Source organism: Vanessa cardui, chromosome 2 (assembly GCF_905220365.1).
Source record: "Vanessa cardui chromosome 2, ilVanCard2.1, whole genome shotgun sequence".
Classification (NCBI taxonomy): Eukaryota; Metazoa; Arthropoda; class Insecta; order Lepidoptera; family Nymphalidae; genus Vanessa; species Vanessa cardui.
Window position 1 is genome coordinate 13332222 of NC_061124.1, and position 25676 is coordinate 13357897.

Below are 25676 nucleotides of genomic sequence, written 5' to 3' on the forward strand. Positions count from 1 at the left end.
TTTTTGTGCAATAAGAATAACAAAATTGTGTCGACATTTTACTATTGAATTAATTGTAAAGCTACCACCGATTTTGAAAGTAGATTAACGGTGACAATCATTGTAACGAAACGAGAAAAATGATAAACTAATAACACCTAGTTCCTGACATCGTAAATTTAATACAGCCTCCCAGGGGCACGGCAATTGTTTCAAGTATCAATTTCTAACCGATTATACTGCGCAGTATAATAGGTTAGAAAATATATGCGATGACATTCGCAGGATCGCCGGTAGAAACTGGATGAGTGTAGCAAAGGACCGGGCAACGTGGCGCGCTTTGGTGGAGGCCTATGTTCAGCAGTGGTCAGCAGTAGGCTGATGATTGATGATGATTGTATGCTGACATGAATATCCTTGTCAGAGACGATATATGAGGATTCCACTAAAGTTATGAATCTTAAGTGATTCCTAGAAATACTATAGTTTCGGTTATGTTTACATCAATATTGTTTAAATTTAATTTGATAGTTTGCTTTCTTAAATTAAGTTCAATTTTGTCTTTTTAGCATTTAGAACTATTTTTATCAGTGATAATGCATTGTTAACATCGTCACAATTAGGTTGTTTCCTGTCAAATTTACAAGTAATGAGGTGTGTTCAGTAAACAATACGATATCACAAATATCTTTAACATAGTAAGGAAAATCATTTATAAACAACGAAAATAGACAAGGTCCCAAAATTTATCCCAGTGGAACGCCCATTCTTTGCACTAATCCAGAAAACTTTATTCATTAATATACACCTGTGTGTTCTTTGATTCAATTATGAAGCAATATGTCAAGAGCCGTACATATTGTACAAAAGCGTTGCTTGCAAATCAGCCTGATTTCTCATGAAAGATTTTTCCAGAAATTGTAATTATTTTAGTCGGTCCATTAACATTAATTTTCCTTTTAGACGACCTCCGTGATCGAGTGGTGTGTACATCGGTTTTCATTTAAACACCACTCCGTGGTCCCGGGTTCGATTCCCGGCCGAGTCGTTGTAGATTATCATAAGTTTCCTATGTTGTCTTGGGTCTGGGTGTTTGTGGTACCTTCTTTACTTCTGATTTTCCATAACACAAGTGCTTTATCTACTTACATTGGGATTAGAGTAATGTATGTGATGTTGTCTCATATTTATTTATTATTTTACTAAAATGAGTTGGCTAGCGAGCTACTGGGCTACTTGATGTTAGAGGTGTTCATTTCCAAACAGATGGCATATATATTTTTTAAATTGGACTTTTGGTGTTTCATCATTTATGTCCTTTAAAAGACTATTACCGTTTTTTATAGAATAAGTCTTCGTCGACTGTAGTTTACGTTCTAATTTTAAAAGCGATAAAATAAAAAGTCGTTAGAAGTGTTCATTTCCGAACAAATGGTATATATATTTTTTAAATTGGAATTTTGGTGTTGCATCATTATGTCCTTCAAAAGACTATTACTGCTTTTTATAGAATAAGTCTTCGTCGACTGTAGTTTACGTTCTAAACTTAAAAACGATAAAATAAAAAGTCGTTAGAAGTGTTCATTTCCGAACAAATGGTATAGATATTTTTTAAATTGGAATTTTGGTGTTGCATCATTACGTCCTTTAAAAGACTATTACTGTTTTTTACAGAATAAATCTTCGTCGACTGTAGTACGTTCTAATTTTAAAAACGATAAAATAAAAAGTCGTTATTTAACAAAATTGAATTTAATGAACAAGCACAAGCGATCACGTCTGCTTGATGCTGAGGTACATCTTGCCGTTGATGTTCTGCTTGACGGGGTTGATCCGCTTGAGGATCTGCGTCATGGTCTCGACGAGGCGCTCCGAGCTGACGCCCGTGCGCTTGGACTTGAACTTGGTGAGCAGTTCCGTCGTCGTCATCGGCTTGCGCGCCAGGTAGCGCCGCACTGCCTCCTCCGTCACGCCGCACTCGCTGCCCACCGACACACACACACACAGACACACACATTAACTACAACTTACATTTACAACACACAAGCTAAATTATAAATGTTGATCCTTAAATTAACAGCATTAATTACGGATTTTTAAATTTAATTTAGTTTTGTAAAAATGAATCAAAGGTTTTCTAAAATCCAAAACATTTGAAAGCGAATTGACGCGTGATGGACAGCTCACATAATTAATTGACAATATTATGGATTTGAGCAAATTGGAAAACATACATTTATGGTTTGTTTATATTAATTTCTTTTTTGATATGAAGTATACTCCAAAAAGGTATATTTCGATTGAAGTTAATTTCGTGTCTCAATAGGCTATTTGACTGGTTTTTAAAATCCCTTTTATATTATTTAGTAGAAGTTAATGAGCCCAGTAAAAGTTGTGTTTTTTATTTCTAGTATATATTTTCCGAAAAATATCATATTAAAAATTCCACATTTAAATAGCGCTCAAAAACGCTACTTCGAAAGTATGGCACTGCAATGGGGTCGGTGACGTCACTTTCCTGTATTTTAATCTGTGGTACATATAGTAGAAAAGCAAAGTTTACAAGAAAGTCATTTCATCATAAGCCCGGCCAATCAGGAGCGTTTTGTGTCACGTGACAAACGTTTGAAAAAATGCATTTTTATTTATGGAATTTTGAATAAATTAAGTACATATTATTTTCAACTTTCGTTAGTAAATAACCATTTTTAAAATCATAATCTATACTGATTAGAATAATTGAAGCATTGGGTGCAACAAGGGCGTTCGGCTCCCAAAGCCCATTTTCGTATTATTACCTTAAATTATAGCTAGTGCCATCTAGTATCATGTGGTAAAAACTCGTTATAAAATATTGTTTGTAGGTGGCGTGATAATTAATAATATTGCGGGTGGCGGTGCGCCCTTACTGCAGGGATAGCAAGATCGCGTTTGAATTTAGTGCACGTTCCGACAAGTTGTTCGTTTAAACCTATTTCAATGTAGAAAAAATGTCTGATTCAAGTAATTTAGGAGATTTTAGTGCAGTTGATGACCAGGATGAATATATCCCTCCAAAAAACAAAGGAAAAAGAAAGTTGAAGAACGAAAATGATTGGAAGAAAAACGAGCGGAAGATAAAAAGAAATTTGGGTGAAGAATACACATCAGTTCGTGGTAAACAGGTTCCTAAGAAGATTTTTCATTATATTACCGAGTGTTGTTCGAAAAAATGTTGTGGTAATATTAGTAATAGCATGCAGAACAAGTTATTTTTAGAATTTTGGGGTATTGGTGATAAAGTTCCACAAGATACCCTCTTATTGTCGTGTTTAGAAAGCGTACCAAAGTTGAGAGAGAATGTTGGATGTGATAAAATGAAAAGAGATAATCAGTGGAAATATTTTGTAAACGTACAAGGTTTAAAGGTACAAAGTTGTAGAAAATTTTTACTTTCGCTTTTGCAAATATCCGAAAAACGCTTGAGAATAATACAAAAGTATAAGTTGTCCGGCAATCCTATCCGTGACATGAGAGGAAAACACCACAATCGTCCCAATAAAATACCACAGGATGTGTATAATATGATAAACGAACACTGGGACAAATTTCCCAGTAAGACTTCACACTACGCTCGAACCAGTGAAAGGAAATATTTCGATAACTCTAATTTGACCGTTTTAAAACTTTACAAAAGTTTTCAAGAATATTATTTTGAACAAACAAAACGGGTTTTAAAAATGAAGTACAATACTTATCACAGATATTTTCGAGAAAACAGTATTTATTCGTTCAGACAACCTAGAACGGATGTGTGTGATTTTTGCACAAAATGCAAAGTTCTTTTGGAAGCTAACCCTACAGACCCGTGTAAAATTAAATATCAGCTACACCTTAAAAGAGTTGAATCATATAATGACCTAAAAAAATATATTCTAGACTCAGTTCAGAATAATCCCGACTCAGACACACTTGTATTGGAGTTTGATTATGCCCAAAATTTGCCAATCCCGAAGCTAAACATTACGTCCCAGTTCTACAAGAGACTGCTTTGGCTTTTTAATTTCAATGTTCATTGCCACAATGACGGAGAAAGCTCATTTTACTGTTTTCTAGAAATAGATTCAAAAAAAGGACCTAACACTGTTTGTTCCTTTTTATATCATTTTATAACAGAAAAACTGCAAAATTTCTCTAATATTAAGAAGATAATATTTTTCTCTGATGCAGCTGGAGGGCAAAATAAGAATATAACGATGGTAATGTTCTCCACATGGTTGGCCAAGAGCTTGAATGTAGCCATTGAACATATATTTCCTGTGAGAGGCCACTCTTACAATCAGTGTGATAGGAACTTTGGAAGGTATGGAATTCTGCTAAAATCTTTAGAAACTATAGAAACAGCTGAGCAATATACAAACGTGATGTTGTCAGCAAGAAGTAAACCAAGTCCATTCAAGGTAATAATGGCAAGTTACCTTATAGAAGACTGGAACAAAGGTCTTCAGGCATTTTTGTCTAAGACACCAACAGGGAAACATCGATTTGCAATACAGCAATATGTAAAGCTGGAGTTTTGTCCTAAGGGGACAATAAAAACCTCTAGGTTTTATTCAGCGCCTGGTGAACAGTACATGTTTAAGAAAAAATATAATCTACCAATGAATAAAAATGATTTAGGTTTGGTGTCTGTAGATAAACCAGGAGTAAAAGCCGCAAAGATTAAGGACGTTCTGTCTTTGACTCCTTTTATGAAGCCTGAAAATGCTGAATGGCTTAAACAAGTCCTGACATTTGAAGACAAAGAAAATGCAGAACCTCAACCAGGTCCGTCATCAAGGCCCGTTACCGTCAGACCTCGGGTCACCGAGGAGTCGGATACTTCATCTGTATCAAGTCAATATTATTCATCTGATTAAATATGCGTCTCAGACATTGTTCATAATCACTACTTGTTACTTTAGAATAAAGTTGATTTACGTTTCTATACATGGTTGTTATTTATTTCCTTTAAAATTAGTAATAAAAATTAACGCCCGAAATATTTACCGCTTGGGTGTAACAAGGGCGTATAACATATGTAGAAAAAAAAATTTTTTATAGTATTTATGACCATTTTAAAATAGTATCAATAGTTAAATCTGATAGTTAAATCTTAAGGCTATAATATGACAAAGTAATATCAGGTTAAAAATTACTTATTGATTGGATAAAACGCAATTAAAATTTCAAATCTAATTTTTTCGAAAGTCATTTTTTCGAGATACGCCCTTGTTGCACCCAATGCTTCAATTCACAATTTATTTTTCGCATTCTCAAATAGCCTATTAAAGTAAGCGACATATACTCACGTGTAGGAGGGGTCGAGCTTGGTTCGCTTGGCGGCGGGCTGGCTGGCGGCGGCGTTGGCAGCCGCCACGGCAGCCGCCGCACCCGACGCCGCGCCGCCCGCACCCCCCGCACCCCCCGCGCCGCCTGCGGAGCGCGCATGTTGTTATAAACGCACTCTTATTTAAATGTCGACCGTCTTTTGTTTTTGAGTTTAAATTGTGTTCGTATTGCCTTCTACATAATCTTGTTAATTGTAGCAAAGAGTTATTAAATTGAGTTATTTTCAATAGTAAATTAAAAAAAAGATATTTTATTTATCTTTATACAGGTAGAGATGCACAATCACTACGCAAATAAAGATTAGCAGCTATTGAAGCGTTACAAATCAAACGATCAAATTAAGCAACGGGTTGAGAAACCGACAGAGTCCTGATTGTTATCGTTATCAAACTGTAGTTAAACAAAGGCGTACTAACCCGCTCCGGATGCATTTTTGTCGACGGTACCGTTCTTTGTCTTCTTTGGTTTCTTGGAACTCGATTCCGGATCTGTGTCGGAATCTGAACTGAACTCACTACTCGAGTCTGAAAGGAAATTAAAACTTGTAAGTATAAGTCAATAATTCAAGCAGTGTAAAAATTTACATTAGAAATAACAGGAATTATAGAAATCATCTGTATGCATAGAACGTCTTATATTTATCTCAGTGCGCCCAGTTTGAGCTTCTATAACTGCGCCCTATTTAAGCAAATCTATTGCCTATTTTACTGTCTCACTCACTATAACTTAAACGCAGGTTCACTACTGCACATGCGTTGCCCATTAACGATAAACACATGTTTTAATGATAATAGCTTGTTAGTACGTTTGTATTGGAATCTACTAGGGACTCAGCGGAATCTTAACAAGACCAAAACGAAAAGACAATAGTCCTGTCCAGTCTGTCTATTCTTGCGCCCCGGAGAGTCTACGCCCTGTGCCTTGGCACCGATGGCACCGCCCTATTTACGCCACTGATACTCCTCATAAACAAAAACACTACAACAACAACAACAACAACCTGTAAATTCCCACTGCTGGGCTAAAGGCCTCCTCTCCCTTTAAGGAGAAGGTTTGGAACATATTCCACCACGCTGTTCCAATGCGGCTTGGTGGAATACACATGTGGCAGAATTTCTATGAAATTTGTCACATGCAGGTTTCCTCACGTTTTCCTACACCGCTGAGCACGAGATGAATTATGAAGACAAATTAAGCACATGAATCAGCGGTGCTTGCCTGGGTTTGAACCCGCAATCATCGGTTATGATGCACGCGTTCTAACCACTGGGCCATCTCGACTCACACTACAATCCGTGTACCTTTCTTGGCCTCGTCCGGCTTCTTCTTCTTCTTAGTGAGTTTGCTGGCCCTCTCCTCGCCCTCCTTGGTGGGTTCGTCTTCTTGCTCCGATTCCTGCTTTTGTTCCTGTTCCTCTTCACTGTCCTCGTCTGATGTCAGAAGTTTCCTGGATTTTATAAAAGATAATGTATTATTATTATTATTAAATATATTTTTAAGGTTTATATTAAGCTCACTATATGTTATGTCTGTGTTATATATCTTCATTGGTATGAGTGACGCTTGTGATAACGAGATGTATTAGTGTGCGTGAGATCACTATTATAGAAGTAAAGATTATATAAGATTGTATGATTAATGTTTTTCCTGTGATAATCCTGTGGAACGAAGAATTCAAGTACATTGCTGACATAGAAAGATTATACTTTCTGAGGAAAGGAAATATCAAAAACATGTCCAATTTACTTGTACAAGGTTGCTTCTTATTTCTCCACAGAAAAAAACCCAATCATTTTTAATTGTGTAAGATTATTTTGAAGACAAGAACCCTTTAATATAATACCGTGTGTACAGGAATATAATACCTTAAAGCATCTTCTTCCGCGACACCCTTCAGTTCCTTATTCGCTTTTGTCTCGTGGTCGGATTCGCTGAAAGAATATAAATATATATAACTTGTATATCCACTGTTAATCAAATATAAACCTTATGTCAATAGTAATAAGGTTACCTGTCCGATGAGTCAGATATGTAGTCCTTTTCCCTCCCCTCTTCGTCTCCGTCGTCGCTCTCTTCAAACGCTTCGTCGTTCACTTTCTTCTTTTTCTTATTTACAGCTCCTGAGTAACATATTAATATTAAAATTTTAATTTAATAATAATATATATCTGTCTGTTTGTCATTCTTTCACGACCGAACTCCAAGAAAGGACACAGGCTATTTATTTGCTTAATACATGACAAGCAACATCAAACGCGCGCGAAGCCGCGGGCGATTACTAGTACATTACAATAGGCTATTTGACTGGTTTTTAAAATCCATTTTATATTATTTAGTAGAGGTTAAGGAACCCAGTAAGAGTTGATTTTTTTATTTCTAGTACATATTTGCCGAAAAATATCATATTAAAAATTCCATATTTAAATAACGCGCTAAAACGCTACTTGGACAATATGGCGCTGCAATGGGGTCGGTGACGTCACTTTGCTGTATTTTAATCTGTGGTACATATAGTAGAAAAGCAAGGTTTACAAGAAAGTGACTTCATCATAAGCCCGGCCAATCACGAGCGTTTTGTGTCACGTGACAAACGTTTGAAAAAAATGCATTTTTATTTGTTGATTTTTGAATAAATTAAGTATTATTTTCAAGTTTCGTTAGTAAATAACCATTTTTAAACTCATAACATACACTGATTACAATCATTCACAATTTATTTTTCGCATTGTCAAATTGCCTATTTATTTATATTTATTACAAATTTTAGTCGTAAATGATTCTACAAAATTGAAAATTTATCAACTCAATACCTGAACTATAAAGAATATTGCATCTGACACGGCACAGGATAACATGTTAATACATTTGTATGCGAACTTGACCTTGAGATTTATTCCAATCAAATGTAAGAATAAACATAGAAGTGAAAACTGTTATACTTATAAAGTTCCAGCAGTTACAACGAACCTTTTTTATTCTTCTTCTTCTTGGTACCGGAGTCACTGTCTTCTTTCTCCTTGTCCTTCTCCCCGCCCTCGGAATCAGAAGATTCATCGTCGGAATCTATCCATTCGTCCATCTCTGATATCTTCAGATCTAAGATAACATATTACACTTTAATTAAATACAATGTTTATAATTCAACTACATGGAAGAAGAATTGGCTATATACCTTTCCTTTCAAGAGAAAGGAGGCTTTAGCCAAGCTGTGATACATATTATACATACGTTACGTACTCTCAATGCGATAGCAGACAGAGTTGATTTGTTTTGTTGCAGTATGAGTGAACTCACAATAGTTGCTGCTTGGAATATATCATATACAATTTAGTATTATATATATTATTATAACATGTATAGATGTATTAAATTTGTTTTTTTAAAGTGCTGTAATATCGAATTGGGGCACAATTCTGTAATGATATGTATACAGTGTGGCATTAAATAAATAAATAAATATTCAGGCAATAAAGAACAGGCTTAAAAATTAAAAAGTATTTTTTTTTTTTAAGTAAATGCGCTATTCATGTGTCAAATGAATTAAAAAAGATAAAGGCTAGGAGATTAGCAGTTGCAGTACGCTCACCTTTCTTGGCCTTCCCGCCCTTGGTCTTCCCAGCTGTTGTACATATTCAGGCAATAACTAACAGGTTGTAACTTTACTTTTTTAATTTTTAAGAATATGCGCTATTCATGTGTCAAATGAATTAAAAAAGATAAAGGCTAGGGGATCAACAGTTGCAGTATATGCTCACCTTTCTTGGCCTTCCCGCCCTTGGTCTTCTTGTCGTCGGGGTCGTCGCCGTCGTCGGGCGCGTCGTCGCCGCGCATGCGCTTGCGGAACATCAGCGAGAAGTAGTTGATGACCTTGTTACGTCTGCGGACACATATTTTATTTGGTATAAAACAACAGCCTGTAATTTTGCTGGGCTAAAGGTCTCCTGTCCCTTTGAGGAGAAGGTTTGGAACATATTCCACCACGCTGTTCCAATGCGGGTTGGTGGAATACACATGTGGCAGAATTTCTATGAAATTTGTCACGTTCAGGTTTCCTCACGATGTTTTCTTTCACTGCTGAGCACGAGATGAATTATTAAGACAAATTAAGCACATGAAACAGCGGGGCTTGCCTGGATTTGAACCCGCAATCATCGGTTGAGATGCACGTGTTCTAACCACTTGGCCATCTCGACTATTTGGTATAGTCGCTTTTAGTAATTTACTAATAACTTTAAAATTTATATTATAATATGACATCCTGTATATAACTAATATTAACAGGTACAGATCGTATCACAAACTCAATAACTTTAAAAGTCCCGTCCTCACTGTTTGACTCGGGATATCTGCAGCCATCGAAATTTAATATATTGATGCATGTATAAGTATATGTTTTGCATAGTCTAGCTCTAATCTAGTCATAGAGGTCTGTAGAGCTCATATAGTATCAATAAGACGAAATAAGGTTCATCAAGTGTAGGACCATCATTACCAGTTTAAACTGTGAAGATTTTTAATGGTCAGTTGGTCAATATAATTGTTAAACTAACCGTCCAAACTCTTGTTCTGCTTCCTCTGCTGATAGAGCCTTATATCTTTGAATTGGTTGGAAATTATACCTGTTAACAAAAATAATTTAGCCTTTAATATAACATTTGTGAAATATATTAGATACAATACAAATTCAGTATCATTTCTTTATAGATTGTCAAAAAATCAGAAATGCATCCTTCAAAACTACAACTTTAAGTAATAGTAAGGCGTAAATACACACAAAAAATTTACTTTTGGTAATTTGCCTTGTTAAACAGTAATGCACAGTTGATTGAAAATATTTTACAATTACCATTATTTATATTAGGAATAATTATCATTTAGGAATAATTTACCATTCTTGTAGCGGGTAAGCATCAATGGCGCCATCATCAGCGTGGGTGAATACATAATAGGCGGCGTTTTCTGATACACCGCCTTCACGAATGCCCTTGAACCTGTAAGGTAGCAACATAGAGTTAATAAGTGAGGGGAAGCTTATTTTTCTACTACTTAATTACATTAATGTACACCACACAGAGAAAATAAATAATTACAACGAGGATTCTTAATAACAGAGGTATACAATTTTGGCAATCTTTTTGTACATCCATGCCTTCTTCAACCTGCTATAATGCCTGATGCAAATATAGTCATTGTCCAACATAATTTTTTTATGAAATTATGGCTATAAGATCTCAGTGGCCTTAGAATTGAATATTCAAATGGAAAACAGAGATAATCTCAATTGTGTTATAATGAAAATAATTTCTAAATTATTACAAACACTTGAGTTTCCATATTAGTGTTGCACTGAGTATAAGAATGGATTAATATTTCTGCTAGCAACAATGTGTATACGCAATATACAGGCAGTCCTCATACTTACGGCATGTTAGGTACTCGAAATACGCGACGCAAATCGAAACGACGTAAGTCGAGACATACTAGATTGCTTTATATTTTTCTTCCTGGCTAGACCTCGAAACAAGTGAATCTCTATCTCTCCTGCGCCGGAAATCGAAACATTTGACATATACTTGAGGAACAGTGTCAAAACATTGTTCGACATAACTTCAATAGATGTATGTCGACGACTGCCTGTATGTACTTTCTTTTGTGCATCTGCTATCATATTATAACTATAAAATTATTGCATACATACTTTTTGCCAGTCTTTCCACCGACTTTCAGTATCCACGGTTGGTCTTCTGGTTTGTATTTGCGGGAGATGATACCAAATTTTTTCCTACGTGCCTCTTCACGCATGTCTCTTCCATACTCTGAACCTGCACCAAATCTGCAATTTTGTTTTTGTTTTTTATATAAAAAACCTATTATATATACCATGCTATACCATAAATAATTTATTTTGAGGTGTCGTTTTTTAATTACTGTGTTTCAATGACTATAAACAATTAGTATATATAATATAAGAGGTGAAGGTTACATTTCAGGTTAAATAATAATTCAATCAAGAGGGTTCTCCTGTCTTGTTTTTGTACATTCTTAACTATATGCTGGGGGCTAAAAGAACTCTTTGAGTTTCTCCACATGCGTGATTAGTTATTGAAAAAGTATGGGTTATGGGTGGTAAACTGTATATTAATCACATGTTTCTCAACAGGGCACACATTTTCAGTCTCTTCTTTTAGTACTTTTGTATTGTTGAATAAGCTTATTTACTGTTTATTAATTTTTATTGTATAAAATATAGAAGCATAGTATTTAATTAAAACAAACAAAATAAGTATACAAAAATAAATTACACAATTCACTTAAGGCAGAATATTTTGTAATAAATAATGTTACAGTAATATAACCTATAAAAAAGTTTGTACATGATCACTTAAAAATGAAGGGCAATGAAATACATCAACTCACTTTGGCATATCTTCTTCTATCCCTTTGAACTCTTTGATGTTGTTCTCCCTTTCCATTTTCACATTTGTCCATTTTGCAAAATCAACATTTAGTGTGGCATTGAATCTCATCACATGATATTTCTTCTTTACATTTTTTGGCACTCTGATTTTGAACTCTTGAACTGATCCTGCTTGCTATTAAAAAAAAAACTGATATTTATTATATTTTGGTTTTATTTTGGGCACCATGATTTAATTTTCTTAGTTTAACAACAAACTATTACTTTGGCGCAATGGTAGTCTTACAGTATGAAAAGTAAAAAGAAAGTATAACTCTTAATAAATCTCTTAGTAAAATTAATCTTTCAGGGAAATTAAAATAAATAATCTTTTTTTAAATGTAACTTTATGCGTATTTTTTTATTATGTAATAATAAGCATTATTCTTTTTTATTATCTATTAGTTCCAAATATTTTTTCAATGACTATTGTATACTTAAAGAGTGGTGAAATATGTTAAAACAAGTTTAAAAAAAAATGTATACATACTGAAGAACTTGGAGTCGTCATCTTGATGACTATTTTCTTATATTGATAAATAAATTATCACAACACTAATAAATAAAATTCTGAAATTATCTAATAGTCCTTAGTTTCATTATTAATAAGAATATTTATATATTTGTGTAACTTCGCGATATTACAATTTACAAATGAGCAACACATAAATATGTACCTATTTTAACAGTTTGACGTTAAACTTTATTTCATTACTTGGCATTTGGCAAGAAGCGTTTGGTAATTGCAATTTAAATTCTCAATTGACTTATTATCCAATGGTATTATAAATCAATCTAGAATTGTTAATAGTGTATAATTTAAGACATGTGATTGTTCTAAAGAATACACAACACATTTTAGTTTTGTGATATATAGATTATGATAGATTTGAAAAGCTTTAAATGGTTTTAATTTTAGTGCCTACTATTTTTCAAATACCCAAATGATATTTTAGAAATTGTCATCTGTCGGTACTTCCATGCAGTCGATAGTAGCTTTTCTGTACGCATTATTTATAGTAAATCGAAATATATTTTGTTTTCGCTTTTAATTAATCAGTTTTAAGTCGACAATCGACATTGAAATTCAGAATTCAGATCATTGAAATTTGACATATGACACATTACACACTATTTGACACACCATTAAATATAAAAGTCAAAACAAATACACATGTTAGACATAAGGGAAGAGTATATAAACGTACTTTTCTTATAGTATTGATTTTTAAAATAATACACGATGGGCAAAAAGAAAAACAAAAATAAAGTGAGCGGTGCCGTCAAAACTGCCATAAAAACAGAGAAGAAATTAGCAAATAAACTTAAAAAGGAGCTTGCTAATTTAGGAGAGGTTAGTATCACCGTATTTACTATTAGATATAGGGTCATGTATTTTTATTATTATTTGTCCTTTGTATTATTTTAACAGGCTATATAATGTATAAAATATCTGACGTCAAATATTATATATTCTTAGGAGGATATCGCAAAAGTGATAGCAGAAATCGAAAGGGAAGAAGCCAAGCGTGCTGCAGCGTCAGAGAAAGCATTACCAAATCCACCGACTGCTAGGGCGTATGCCTCTCTTACACCTCACCCAACTAATAATGAATTGATCTTGTTTGGTGGAGAATTTCATAATGGGAAACAGGTGACATTATTGATTGACTTATTTTACATTATAAAGAAATGTATATAATTTATTTTTATATCTCCTAGTGTCTTCCATATCATTGTATTATTGAAGCCCAAATGTAATTCGCACATTTTTTTATTGGATTAAGATCTTTGTATTGTTTTTGTATTCATTTACTTACAGATTACTTACTTATAGTGTTGTTTCAAAATTTGCCTTATTTTAAGTAGTTTTAAGTTTGTCCAAATGTAATTAAGTTACAATATTGTTACTACTAACAAAATATTCATGTACTGTAATATTTTTCTTAAAAAATTTTGCCAATTATTACTATGAATTAGATTAATAGACTTTGTTTCTGACTAAAGACCATCACTAGTCTATTCTGTTGGCAGACTGAAGTGTACAATGACTTGCTGTTCTTCAATGCTGCTAATGGCACTTGGAAGCAAGTTAAAGCACCGGGAGCTCCACCACCTAGAAGCGCCCACCAAGCTGTTGCTACTCCAGCTAATAAGTAAATAAAACATCTTTATTTATTAAAGCAAATCGAGGTATAGTAATTTAAATAATCTCTAGTCTAAATAATTTAAATATTTGACATAGAAGCAGTAATTATAAAAATAAGTCATTCACTGGTTGGTTATGGAAATGATTGGTAAATTTTTCAATTTTTTATTGAATTATATCACAAAGTTTATTAGTATTTATTGTTAAATAGAGGAGAATTGTGGGTGTTTGGTGGAGAATTCACAAGTCCCTCAGAGACTCAATTTCATCACTACAAAGACTTATGGTGTTTTTCATTAGCGGAGAAGAAGTGGGAAAAGGTAGGACTGGTGTGGGCTTTTACATTATAAGATTCAAGTTAAATATTTTTTTTAAATAAAATTAATATGTATTCATGATCAGTAAAAATTTAACCATTACATGTATTGTGTATCCATTGTATGTATTTCATTTTAAATGTAATGTTTATTACTTTTTTTATTTTCAGGTTATAGCTCCTAATGGCCCATCAGCTAGATCGGGTCACCGTATGGTGTTATTAGGTCGAAAATTGTTCGTATTCGGTGGTTATTGTGACGATGGAAGAGAGTGTAAATACTTTGACGACTTGTACACATTCTGCTTGGACAATCGAGAGTGGACTAAACTTACACCGACCGGGAGAGGGCCCACTGCGAGATCTGCGTGCGTCATGTTACCGGCTGGGAATGATTCGGTAAGCTATACAATTCGAACAATATATATTAGGGTTACTTAAACAGGAGACAAAAAAATATATAAAAGATAATCTGTTTGTTGTAAACTAATTCTATTGTTCCTGTAATTCACAATATATTTATTATTGTATGTGTAGTTGATTAAGTATTAAAAAAAAATTTTATAGTATATCAGGCAGTTCACACATATTGGCATCACAGACGTTACAAAAATATCAACCATTCCTTATTTAAAATTCATTAAGGTGTTACGTCGCTGGTGCACATGTCGGCTCCTGTAGCACCATAGTGCACATACTCGATATGCTTATCGAAGGGGCGTGTTGCAGCTCGTGATCTATGGTGGATTCTCCCGCGTGCGCGAGGGCCGCAGCGAACGTGCGCACACGCACGCGGACGTGTTCCGGCTGGCGGCGCGCGGCGCGGCGTGGGCGTGGCGCGCGGCGGGCGCGGGCGAGGTGCGCGCGGGGCAAGCGGGCGCCGTGCCCGCTAGTAGCGCCCGCGCTTACGTCTTCGGGGGCGTCGCCGTGAGTTGTTCGCTATTCGCTTCTATACTATATTCATTCATTCATTCATTCATTCATCCATCCATTCATTCATTCATTCATTCATTCATTCATGCATTCATTCATTCATTCATTCATTCATTCATTCATTTATTTATTTATTTATTTATTTATTTATTTATTTATTTATTTATTTATGAGTCTCCAACAAAGGATACACACTAATTACACATTCAAAATAAAACGGTATAAAGGTTACACAAGTTATGTGCTCCTTCAATTATAGGAGACCACAGCATGCATTCGAAAACTAGCAAATATTTAAATAGGTCAAATCAGTAAATGACCAAAGGATTTCTTTGGGAAGAGCTTGAATATAATTACTAATAATTTTAGGACGTCGAAGAAACAGATGAAGAACTACGCGGCGAGATGAGCGATGAATTAAAAGTGTTAGACTTGGAGACGTGTCGCTGGCATCCGGTCGTCCTGCGCACCGACAACACGGACACGAGCGCAGCCAGCGTCGCCCCGGTTGCGCCAGAGGAGCCTAAGAAACAGGAGGAAATCACAGGTATATGGTTTTGGCAACAATCAGCCTAATTAAGGTCTTATAATTATTAAAATAAGTAATTAAATCACGATAGAAACATTTCGTGTCATTATTTAGCAACTGTATTAGTGACTTTTCCATCAATCGATACGATAAGCTAAAGCAAGTTCAACTTCCAGTGGTAACGGACGAGGTGTTCAGCATGCGCGTGTCGGCGCCGGCCCCCGAAGGCCCCAGGCCCCAGGCCAGCGTGCGGCGCGAGCGCGCGACGGGGGGCCCGTGCGGCCGCATGTCGGCGTCGCTGGCCGTGCAGCGCTCGCAGCTGTACGTGTACGGCGGCGTGCTCGAGCGGGACGACAAGCAGTTTTATCTGGGGGACATGTATTCGCTCGGTATGTACTTAATACTTATTACTAATAAGGTATTTTTCCAAAATCGCCTAAATCCTTTTTTTAATGAGACTTTTCAAAATTGTAATTCCTTCGAATTAATATTTTCCAATAAATACAGATTCACTTTTAATGTATACTATTAATCTAATTCACAAGTACAAAAATTTAATTTCAAGGTTCATTTATCATATTGTCAAAAAGCATTGTATAGTAGTACTTAACTTAAATTTTGATATTTTAAATAAACCCGAATTATATGTAACCTTATTTCTTCATAGAATTTTTATAATGTCAAAATTTTCATGACTAACTTGTCATATCATTCATTAATTTATAGGATCTCGCGTTTGTTGTATTGAATTCTTAGTTCCTGATATAACCTTAGTGTTAATATTTATTTGTGATTTCATAGATTTGCACAAATTAAACGGATGGAAGACAATCATTGAACAGCCACCGTTACCGGACTGGCTTGGATCTGATTCTGAAGACGATGGGAGTTCTGGAAGTGAGACTGACGACAGCGAAGAATCAGAAGAGGATTAACGATGATTTTGATTACAATTGTAACAGCAATTTACAAATTATCAATCAAATCTACTCTACTGTACTATTAATAATGTTAACACTGTAAATATAAGGAATAAATGGAGTATTACACACCTTTGTTTGATTGTTTTTATTTTGGTAGATTGTTTTTTTTTTTATTGCACATAGAAAATGCATCAATTAAATATTCTAGAACCAAACAATATTATCACAAGGGACTTACAACCCTAATGTTTATGGGCGGTGGTGACAATTTATCATTTGGTGGACCATCTACTCATCAAGCTATATAAGAAATAAGAAGTATGATGAATGAATACTCCATCAAGGGCACTACAAATGTTATGGATATAACAGAACCTTCCGTGTATAAATGAGTGTTAATAAAAATTATTAGAGCTTTATTTTATTTTTTAATTTACAAAAATCTAATTTTTTTTTTTTGTTTGAAAGGTATAATATAAATAAGAAACTAAATTACACATAATAAATTTATTAATTATTTACATAATTGTCTACAATGTAGCGCCTAAATAATATTTATATAAAAATCTGTATTCTACCGTTAATCGTTATACATTCAAAATTTCAAATTAATACATTACATGTCATGTTAGAGAAAGAGAGAAAAGATAATATATTTCTTCGCACATATTTATTTTTTAATATCACCTTATTCATTATTTTTTGACGTTACGGAAATTAATTATTAATATTAGTTCCTTTAACAAATTATTGTTTTGATTATAAATATCGATTTTATTGAAAATTACATACAGAAGTCATCATATATTTTTAATAATGTAAAATCTATCTGCTTTAAATCAGGTGTCTCCAAATTATAGCACGTAAGGACATATCCAAAATCGACACTACTTTATACCTGACCTTTATGGTTACGTGGAGTTGAAGTAAAATTTGGAGGCAGCTGCATTAATATTAATAATAAATTATCTAACTGATGGGTAAGTAAAAGTAATAATTAACTAATCGAAATGACGTTAGCATTTAGCACAGATAATGACTATAACATCTTGTAGTTAATTAAACGACGTAAAGAGGTTTCATTTCAAAGTTTGTTACTTTAAATGTCACGATACATGTTTTTGTAAATCATCTGAAATTATAAACATTGCTGGAGTGTGTTTGCTTAGGATAGTTAACTAATACTTTATATTAATCTTACTTCAATGACACATAAATGGATACCTAATCAAAGTAACACTAATTGGTATTTAAACTTAAACATCAACTCACTTAAAAAACACAATAAAAAAAGCATTGATTTATTTTTCACAGCGCTTTATGCTGAAATGGAGAGGAACTATAATTGGTAATGAGATTATTGATATTAAAAATTGTGGATGAGAATAAGTTTACAATTTAAAAAAAGGTTCCCATTTTAGGATAGTGATTATTGAGCTGAAAATGTGCGCATAGTTAGCAGCGGCATGAGCGCAGACGCTGTGTAATATTATTACCTACTATTTAACTTCAGTCAGTAGTTAAAATAATATGATAGAAGTTCCTCTTTGTTGACCGCTTATAGCCGAAAACAACTACATACGTAATCGTCGATTGTGGCAGTTTATTTAAATTGGTACCCTGTTATTATTTATACCCCTATATTCTACTAACGCTTATATTAAAACATTTAACGTTGATACTTGCAGAAAACGGTTGAAAGATTTTAATTTTTAAGTTGGTATAAAAATATCTAAAATAACAGATAGGTTATATTAATAATTTTGGTGTTAATCAAATAGACATTTCGTTTAAATTTCAATAATTAGTGTCATAGTCACGTGTAGTCTAATATTTTTTTATGAAATTAGTATTATTTAATGTATTGTTTTGGCAATAAACCTTCATTAAAGTACATATTTATCGAATAGTGTTTTACAATTTTGTTATCTACTATAAAAATCTACGTACGTATATAGGATAAAGCTGGATAATGCTTACACGTTTTAATGTATAGATTAAAAATATAGCAACAATAATAAAATGCTAAGGACATAATATTGTTATATATACATTACTGTACAGCTTTTACAAGAGTTATTGATCAAATGTAATAAAAAAAAAATTAAAGTATTCGTCTAAAACTTTTATGTAAGTTTTCTGTTCATACGATCATTTAAACATTGTATTTATTATTTACTATTTTTTTTTTTAATATTTTGTGCCTTGGCAAGTATTGGTTTTAAATAAAATTAATAATTTTTCCTAATGATTGTAAAATTTGATTATATTAATACGTTAAAAATGCAATTCATAAAGTTAGTTTAGGTAGTTAGCAAATATCTTTTCGAGACATTCGACCTTTAACAATGACAATATTTTTTGGTCCCAAAACTTGAAAATACAAAGGTTGTTTTTTATATAGTCATTGATATGTTTGTTTAAAAAAACAAACGTTAAACGGAAGCAAAATAAAAAAAAAATATAACTTTTTAATATCGACAACGTTTAATTTTAAACAGTGACAGATGAGAATATTTACTAAATAAAAAAAATAAAAATAAAAATTATTGCGATTTATTCAATAAACAGTTATTATTTATTATATAAATATTATTGTGCGTTTTGATTATAATAAAAAAGACTATGTATGGCATGTAAGAAAGTTACTTATGTACTAGCAAAAACTTAGCACAGACGACACCAAAACTTGAATATCTAAGAAATAGGGACAGAGATAAAATTCTATACAATGCAAGTTACAGTAGACTCTTGGCAATCCGGCTTCTGTCTAATTCAACGCTCTCTATAAGCCGACAGAAAGCAAAACAATTTGTGGTAGAACTTTCAACTTGCTGTGCGGCTTGTCACATATTCGGACTTGCGTTTCCTTCAAACTTCAAAGCTTTTGTCAAATTATACAATCATGTTAATTTAATAAAAAAATGTCCGGACTGGAAAAATCTATGATGGCAACACTTAAGTATCCTTGCAAAACATTTGTCGGATTACCGAGAGTCTGCAGTATCAACTGTTGCTGTCTCTTTTCTTCTCACACATAGTGCGCCATGACAATCTTAAGGATACTATACACTGGTATCTTACATAGAAAAATCTAAAATTTAATTTTCAATACGCTGATATCGTAACGGATTGTAAATTAAAATAAAAAAAATACATTTATAGCAAAGTAAAGCTGAAGCCAACGTATAAAAATTAAACATGATTGATAACATTGCGTTATTAAAATAAAAAAAACATAATATTAATAAAGCGAAATTATCTATGTCAGTCGGTTAATTCTATTCCGAATGAATATATGATACAAAGATACAATACAATCATAGCGTAATCATTTAAAAAAAAAACAAATTTTCAACCAGTACATTAATTTAAAAAAAAACACGTTCTTTTTTTAAAAAGTTATTTTTTGTGTATATTTATTTAATCTGCGATTCGATATTCAAATTTATCACCACGATATTCCCTTTGGTTGCATTGTATCTTTAAATTATAAAAGAAATATCGAAAGCAAATCAGTCTTAACTTACGCTTAGTTATACATCTAATTAATATTTACATTTTAAATAATTCCGATATTCCGAAAACGGCACACCGCTTTGCGTCACTATGTACAGAGAATTCATATCTAAGTTTACAATTACATACATTATAACATGTTACGAAGAATAGCTTAAAAAATTTCGACGACGCTGAGCGATGGACTAAAGTACCATACATACATACATACATACAAACGTACGTGAAAGGATAAAAACATTCGCTATCTAAATCGAATATAATTTACAATTAATATTTACAAGATCATTTAATAAATACACGATTTGGTTGTATTTTTTTTTTCCTAATTTTTTTTCATAATTGCCATATAATTTGGGTAAAATGGTTTATAATATATATATATATAAAAAAAAAAATGAAATCCACTGTTATTGTCGACCACTTATTCCTTCGACAACGGAATATTTCGATTAAGAAAAATAAATTAACACTACACATTCACTGTGTATTTCTTTTCAATTTGTTGAGAGTCACTCGTCCATATCACAGGAGCGTTCGCTGGACTCGCTCGGCCCACGACCGTCACTCGCACTGACTAGCTCTTGGCTTCCGCGGACGCCGGCGGTGACGTCACGTCCCGCGCACCGACCGCAGTCGATCGTCGGAAGTGAAATAAATAATTGTATTACGTGCATCGCCTATGCTACAATAAGTTAACTGCGCGACGTGACGTCACCGAGGTGTCGCTTAGAAGATGTCGGTCACGATGGTGCCGAACCACGCGCACACGACCGGGAGGGCGTAGGTGAAGAGAGCCGTCTGCAACGACGGCCGGTCCGCGGAACCGGCGACCGGCTGCTCCTGGGCCTGATCCGGTCCGGATGAAACGTCGACCCCGGTCTGGTCCGGTCCCGACGGGACTTCGTCTGGCGTCGGGTATGATCTGGGCGGGACGAACTCCCGTTCAGCGGCGTCGGTGTTGGTGACAGGCGGCTCGTCCACCCGACCGCGCACTTGGACATTGTTGGTGCCGGGGACGTCGACGATGCTGGGTATGTTCGGTATCTCCGGTGGCCGGTTATCAATGTCGGTCTCTGTTGTGTCCAGCCCAGGTCTGCTATCTCCGGAACCTGTAAACAAATTAAAACCATGAGCGTTTTTTTCTTCCGGCGGAATGTTTATGGTATATTTCTCTAGTGTCTATTTGTAAAAAATATAACATACGTTGATAATCGTAGTGTAATGAAAACGTATATATTTAGAGTTAAAACATACGTGCTAACATGATTTGAGTGTTACAAACCTTCAGGATAATCCCTGTCGTCATCATCACCGGGGTCCTCGGTGTCGTTCGTGTCGTCTCCCGAGCCTGATCCCGACCCGCCGTTATCCAGAAACTCGTTAACCGATGCCGCAGCCGATTGGAGATCCTCAGCTGATAATAACAATAAATAGATCAGTGAACATAAAATACTAAAATATAATCGGTTTAAAAGGATCTTGAAGATAGGTTTTAGATTTGCCGTAATGAGCGAATAGAAAGCTTATTAATTCTTCTTTCTTTAGACATTGCCATTGAAATTGATAGCACACGTCACCCTTTGAAAAAGTCTTTGTGATTAATTTAAAAGGCTCAATAATACAAGTCGGTCAAATAATTCTGTAGCACAATACGTGCGATAGGCCATATACACTAGCCGCTTTTCGAAGATATATTTTTAAACATGAATTTCACGACCACGTAAATTTGCGTCAAGAACGAGATTCTAATAAGCGTGTTACACTCACCCGAGTCCTTCCACTGCACCTCGACGCCGTTGTAGGCGTCCTTGAGGCGCGCGGTGAAGGCGCGCAGCGAGTCGGCGGGCGGCGCGGGCCCGGGCGCCGGCGCCGCGCGCACCTCGGGGTTGGACGCCAGCGCCGCGCTGCCGTCGCCCGCCGCTATCGACGTGTAGCTGCAATGCCAACACGTACACTATATAGTGGCTTCAGACATTGATTCCATTGCTGCTTAAATAAAGTTTACATAGACCGAAAACATAGTCTTTCATAGAGTCCGAGTGGTGGTTGTACGGACTACATATATATGTATTTAACATACTCAGCGCTATATTCAATTAATTTCAAGAATCTAGGTAACATTGTGAACAGGATTTGAGGTTATAATTTTTCGTTTGGAGATACAAGCCAGTTATCTTACCCACCTTGCATATTTAAAATTAAAGTAAGCAAAATAAATACTTTCTAGTTATTAATTATAGAATTTGTTTCTTCTCAAACTTTTAATAGCCATGATAGGAACATTGCCACCAATAAATGGATCACTCACCTGGCGACATGCGAGCCGTTGAAACAAGGCGCGCTGGTGACGCTGGTGCTGGCGCACAGCACGGCGGGCAGGTGCAACCAGTAGCGGCGCGACGCCCGCACGCGAGCGCGTGTCTCGCGCACCAGACGCTCCAGTGCCGGGCCTGACTCCGCGCCTGTACAGTTTTAGTATATTAGTATATTACATAAAATGAAAAAATGTGTCCTTGCATGTGATTGTCCATTCTACTGAACAAGTAAGAACTTACCGTGACCATCTTCAGGTTTGGTAGTCGTCGGCTTCTTCTTCTTCGAGCCCCGTTTGCCGTCGAATTCATACGACTTGAAGTCGATCTCAGCGCCACCGGGCGCGGGGTCCGGATCTGCGTCCCTCTTTTTTCTCTCATTTTCTTCATAGTCTTCTAATTTAATCTGTCCTTTCATGTACTGGAGGAAACGTTCTCTAGATTTGGACTGCTCGGCCAGTTCCTCCGTCGCTTTTCGAATACCCTCGGGACTCCGAAGGCTTATTAATGACGGGTCCTCGTTTACAAGACTCTCGAATGAAGCCTCGATTTCGAAATCGTCGACATCGTTAGATTTGTGATTCCAATCGAAGTCTGGAATGACAGATCGGGCGAAACGCCGACTCCGATCCGGGGCGAAGAATGGACCCGTACTGACACCTCCGCCCAACACTGGTTTCCCACAACCAGAGAAGATTTTCTGTGAGATCTCCTGGTTGCGCTCCTGGAAGCTCATAATAGCTTCGGATATTTTAATGTCGATAGGTTCTACTACCATCGCTATGTTGAATGGGCCAAGTAGCCGGTCGGCGACTTTTTCTACGGCATCTGGAATGACATTTTTAAAGTTAAATAATGATCACCATAGCTTTGTCATTCAGTTACAAAAGAAATAGCCTTTTATCAATTTACTAATCTTAAATAGTTAGAAAGTTTCATAGAAATCAAAGGTCAAAACGTAGTTAATCATTCCTCACCAACATAAGCGTCCCACTGTTCGCCCAAGTCTGCATGAGTGGGTAGACAGCCCTTTATAACGTTGTGGCAATACCGACTGCAGGCGGGTTGCTGCTGCCCTGAGCATGTACCGCAGTACCGAAGTCTGGCCCACGCTGTCACGCACTCTTGTGTCACTCCCACCTGGAAATTGTGTCAAAAATTATTGATGAAATTGTCTTAATTGTCTTACCCTTTAACAGAAAATCTTATAATAATCTTCTTCTATTAAAAAAATAATAGTAGTTTCAAATCTCAGTATGTCATTGTTTCCTATAAGGACAGGATTCTTTGTAAATTGAATATATTGCATTTGAATTTGCCCTAAGATTCACGATTACGTCATTGACATACACGCATTCGCCTTGATGTGATCTTTAGGGCTTGCATGTACAAGATAATTGTCGGTCAACATTCCAAGTCTTAACTTAAACGGAATGTGGACATGTCTGACAAATATGAGCATATGCTTGCGAAGTCGTTATTCCTTTGTCGAAGGATGTTAATTTAATATGTATAATCATAGCTTTTACGGCGCGCGAGATGAATGATGAATTCTTAAAATATTTCGTGTCGTTTCATACAACATATATTTTTATTGGAAATAATATTTATTCTTAGCTATTTCGATGACATCATCTACCAAATGTACGAACCAAATGTAATGAGCGGTTCTTATTACGAAGACGATTTGATTTCGTGCCCATAAGTTCGTTTGTGAATATGTTCTATATAATTATAATATTAATTGCCACATCAATGTGTCATCTGGCGCCAAATGAGATCAACGGACGGATGATTCAGCTACCAAGGCGTTATTCTGCTGTCGGGCTACTTGTCTCGAATATTGATAAGATTTTATACATTCAGCGCCGAATTTCGCGACAGCTATTTGCATAGTACGATCCTTAAAGCAATATGCGACAAAACACAATAGAGAATTGAGTTTTATATGGAATGCTTATGAGTTTCGAGTGTCCCTGAAGTACCAAACTTGATATGATGTTGTTCTGGTGTGCGAAGTCTCGAGGTCAGTAGGCAAATCGTATCTTAATGGTCACCCATTTAAGGCAATGCTTGCTGCTAACTCGAAATGTTTTCTTGTATTGTTTTTATATATTTATCTTTACATCATTTAGATTATGTAAGGTTGATCGTGCAGAAGTATACTTTTCAGTTAGATTTCATGATATTTGGATTAGATAACATCTCTGTCAGAGGAAGTGTAGTAAACTCTTCCTCTGACAGATGGTAAGGAAAAGACATTCACATGATTCACCGGAATCAAAATACTCGTTTTACTGGCAAAGATGCGTTACTTGTACGAAAGGCTGTACCTTACTGCCAGTATATTGTATTCTTTGATAAGTTTTTAGATAGTAAATATAATTATAATATGTCAGAAAAGTTGAGTTTTCCACTTGACAGACATTACGATCCTGATATAAATCGTTACATCTTTTGATCTCATTTATGCTTTACTTACTGTTGCGATCAATGTAAACTTAAGCCACAATTTTATATTTTTAATATGATGACGATTGCGTCAATACTATAAATAAAATAAATGATTTAACTCTTGAAAGATAATCTCAACTCTCTGAACCATTTGTTATGCTTATAGGTATTACAAACACATTTCTATTCTGTACAGGTGTTTAATGGTATCAATACATCTTTTTTAAGTACAATAATGAATACATCAAAGATTATATTTAATTCAAGTACACACTTGTAAAATACAAGCACTTTACTTTATTACATGATAAATTATAACTTCCTGTTATTGCTAGGATATTGATAATGTAGTCGCGTACTTGGATTTGTTTGTTGAGTTTTTAGAACTCAGTTTTATGATTTCTAGAACATGTTTTATGATCGTAACAAACCTGCATCATACTCCTGACGACGTCCGCGCCAGCTCGCAGTGCTTTGTGGAAAGTGCGAGTGGCAACGAAAGCACGTCGAAGCTGTACTGACAGTTTCGAGGGCACATCTTCAAATGGTTGGATGTCTCGCATGTGTTCGTTCACACATTTCAAATACCTGCCAAGGAAGAAACAATTAAAAAAAACTCATCTATTATCGACGGCAAATACATGCATAAGGGCGGATTATATCCACGTCGATGAGGTGCCAAAAATTAAATTGGCAAAAATCATTTTAATGAAATTGTTAAAAGCAATTATT

At 35.0% G+C, this 25676-nt stretch overlaps 3 protein-coding genes across 4 annotated transcripts in view; 1 reads left to right on the forward strand and 2 right to left on the reverse strand.

Annotated features, from left to right (window-relative positions):
• Nucleotides 1-1715: 1715 nt before the first annotated feature.
• Nucleotides 1716-12515, reverse strand: LOC124540102 (general transcription factor IIF subunit 1). Its single transcript, XM_047117537.1, has 13 exons — nt 12297-12515; nt 11767-11942; nt 11048-11182; nt 10239-10340; nt 9900-9968; nt 9105-9226; nt 8317-8445; nt 7361-7469; nt 7215-7280; nt 6651-6796; nt 5766-5873; nt 5310-5433; nt 1716-1960 (listed from the first exon to the last, which is right to left on the reverse strand). Exons 1-13 carry the CDS (start codon nt 12315-12317, stop codon nt 1753-1755), a joined length of 1515 nt encoding a protein of 504 aa, XP_046973493.1. The 5' UTR covers nt 12318-12515; the 3' UTR covers nt 1716-1752.
• A 427-nt stretch (nt 12516-12942) lies between these two features.
• On the forward strand, nt 12943-16790 carry LOC124535547 (kelch domain-containing protein 4). 2 transcript variants are annotated; one of them, XM_047111777.1, is made up of 9 exons: nt 12943-13160; nt 13287-13460; nt 13841-13962; nt 14167-14275; nt 14443-14670; nt 15001-15198; nt 15574-15751; nt 15910-16122; nt 16535-16790. In XM_047111777.1, the coding sequence occupies exons 1-9, from the start codon at nt 13050-13052 to the stop codon at nt 16666-16668; spliced, it is 1467 nt and encodes a 488-aa protein (XP_046967733.1). In that variant the 5' UTR covers nt 12943-13049; the 3' UTR covers nt 16669-16790. The 2 variants fall into 2 exon arrangements, with proteins under 2 accessions (XP_046967733.1, XP_046967740.1); XM_047111784.1 differs by lacking the exon at nt 15001-15198 and having other exon boundaries at nt 12944-13160.
• A 2406-nt stretch (nt 16791-19196) lies between these two features.
• LOC124535540 overlaps nt 19197-25676 on the reverse strand; it is a 77164-nt gene continuing 70684 nt past the window's right edge. The window contains exons 5-11 of the mRNA XM_047111765.1: nt 25376-25532; nt 23468-23630; nt 22734-23318; nt 22487-22640; nt 21946-22112; nt 21461-21592; nt 19197-21287 (exon numbers count right to left, since the gene is read on the reverse strand). Coding sequence (XP_046967721.1) covers nt 20905-21287; nt 21461-21592; nt 21946-22112; nt 22487-22640; nt 22734-23318; nt 23468-23630; nt 25376-25532 — 1741 coding nt within the window. The 3' untranslated portion in view covers nt 19197-20904. The remainder of the gene's footprint in view (nt 21288-21460; nt 21593-21945; nt 22113-22486; nt 22641-22733; nt 23319-23467; nt 23631-25375; nt 25533-25676) is intronic.

Excerpts from the sequence above, each read along its gene's own strand:
- LOC124540102 (XM_047117537.1), bottom strand. The coding sequence starts at position 12,317 with ATGACGACTCCAAGTTCTTCA. Across the intron at positions 11,943-12,296 it reads TGACGACTCCAAGTTCTTCA|CAAGCAGGATCAGTTCAAGA; the intron begins GTATGTATACAT and ends TTTTTTTAATAG. Across the intron at positions 7,470-8,316 it reads GAAGAAGAAGAATAAAAAAG|GAGCTGTAAATAAGAAAAAG; the intron begins GTTCGTTGTAAC and ends TATGTTACTCAG.
- LOC124535547 (XM_047111777.1), top strand. The coding sequence starts at position 13,050 with ATGGGCAAAAAGAAAAACAAAAATAAAGTGAGCGGTGCCGTCAAAACT. Across the intron at positions 13,161-13,286 it reads AGCTTGCTAATTTAGGAGAG|GAGGATATCGCAAAAGTGAT; the intron begins GTTAGTATCACC and ends ATATATTCTTAG. Across the intron at positions 13,963-14,166 it reads GTTGCTACTCCAGCTAATAA|AGGAGAATTGTGGGTGTTTG; the intron begins GTAAATAAAACA and ends ATTGTTAAATAG.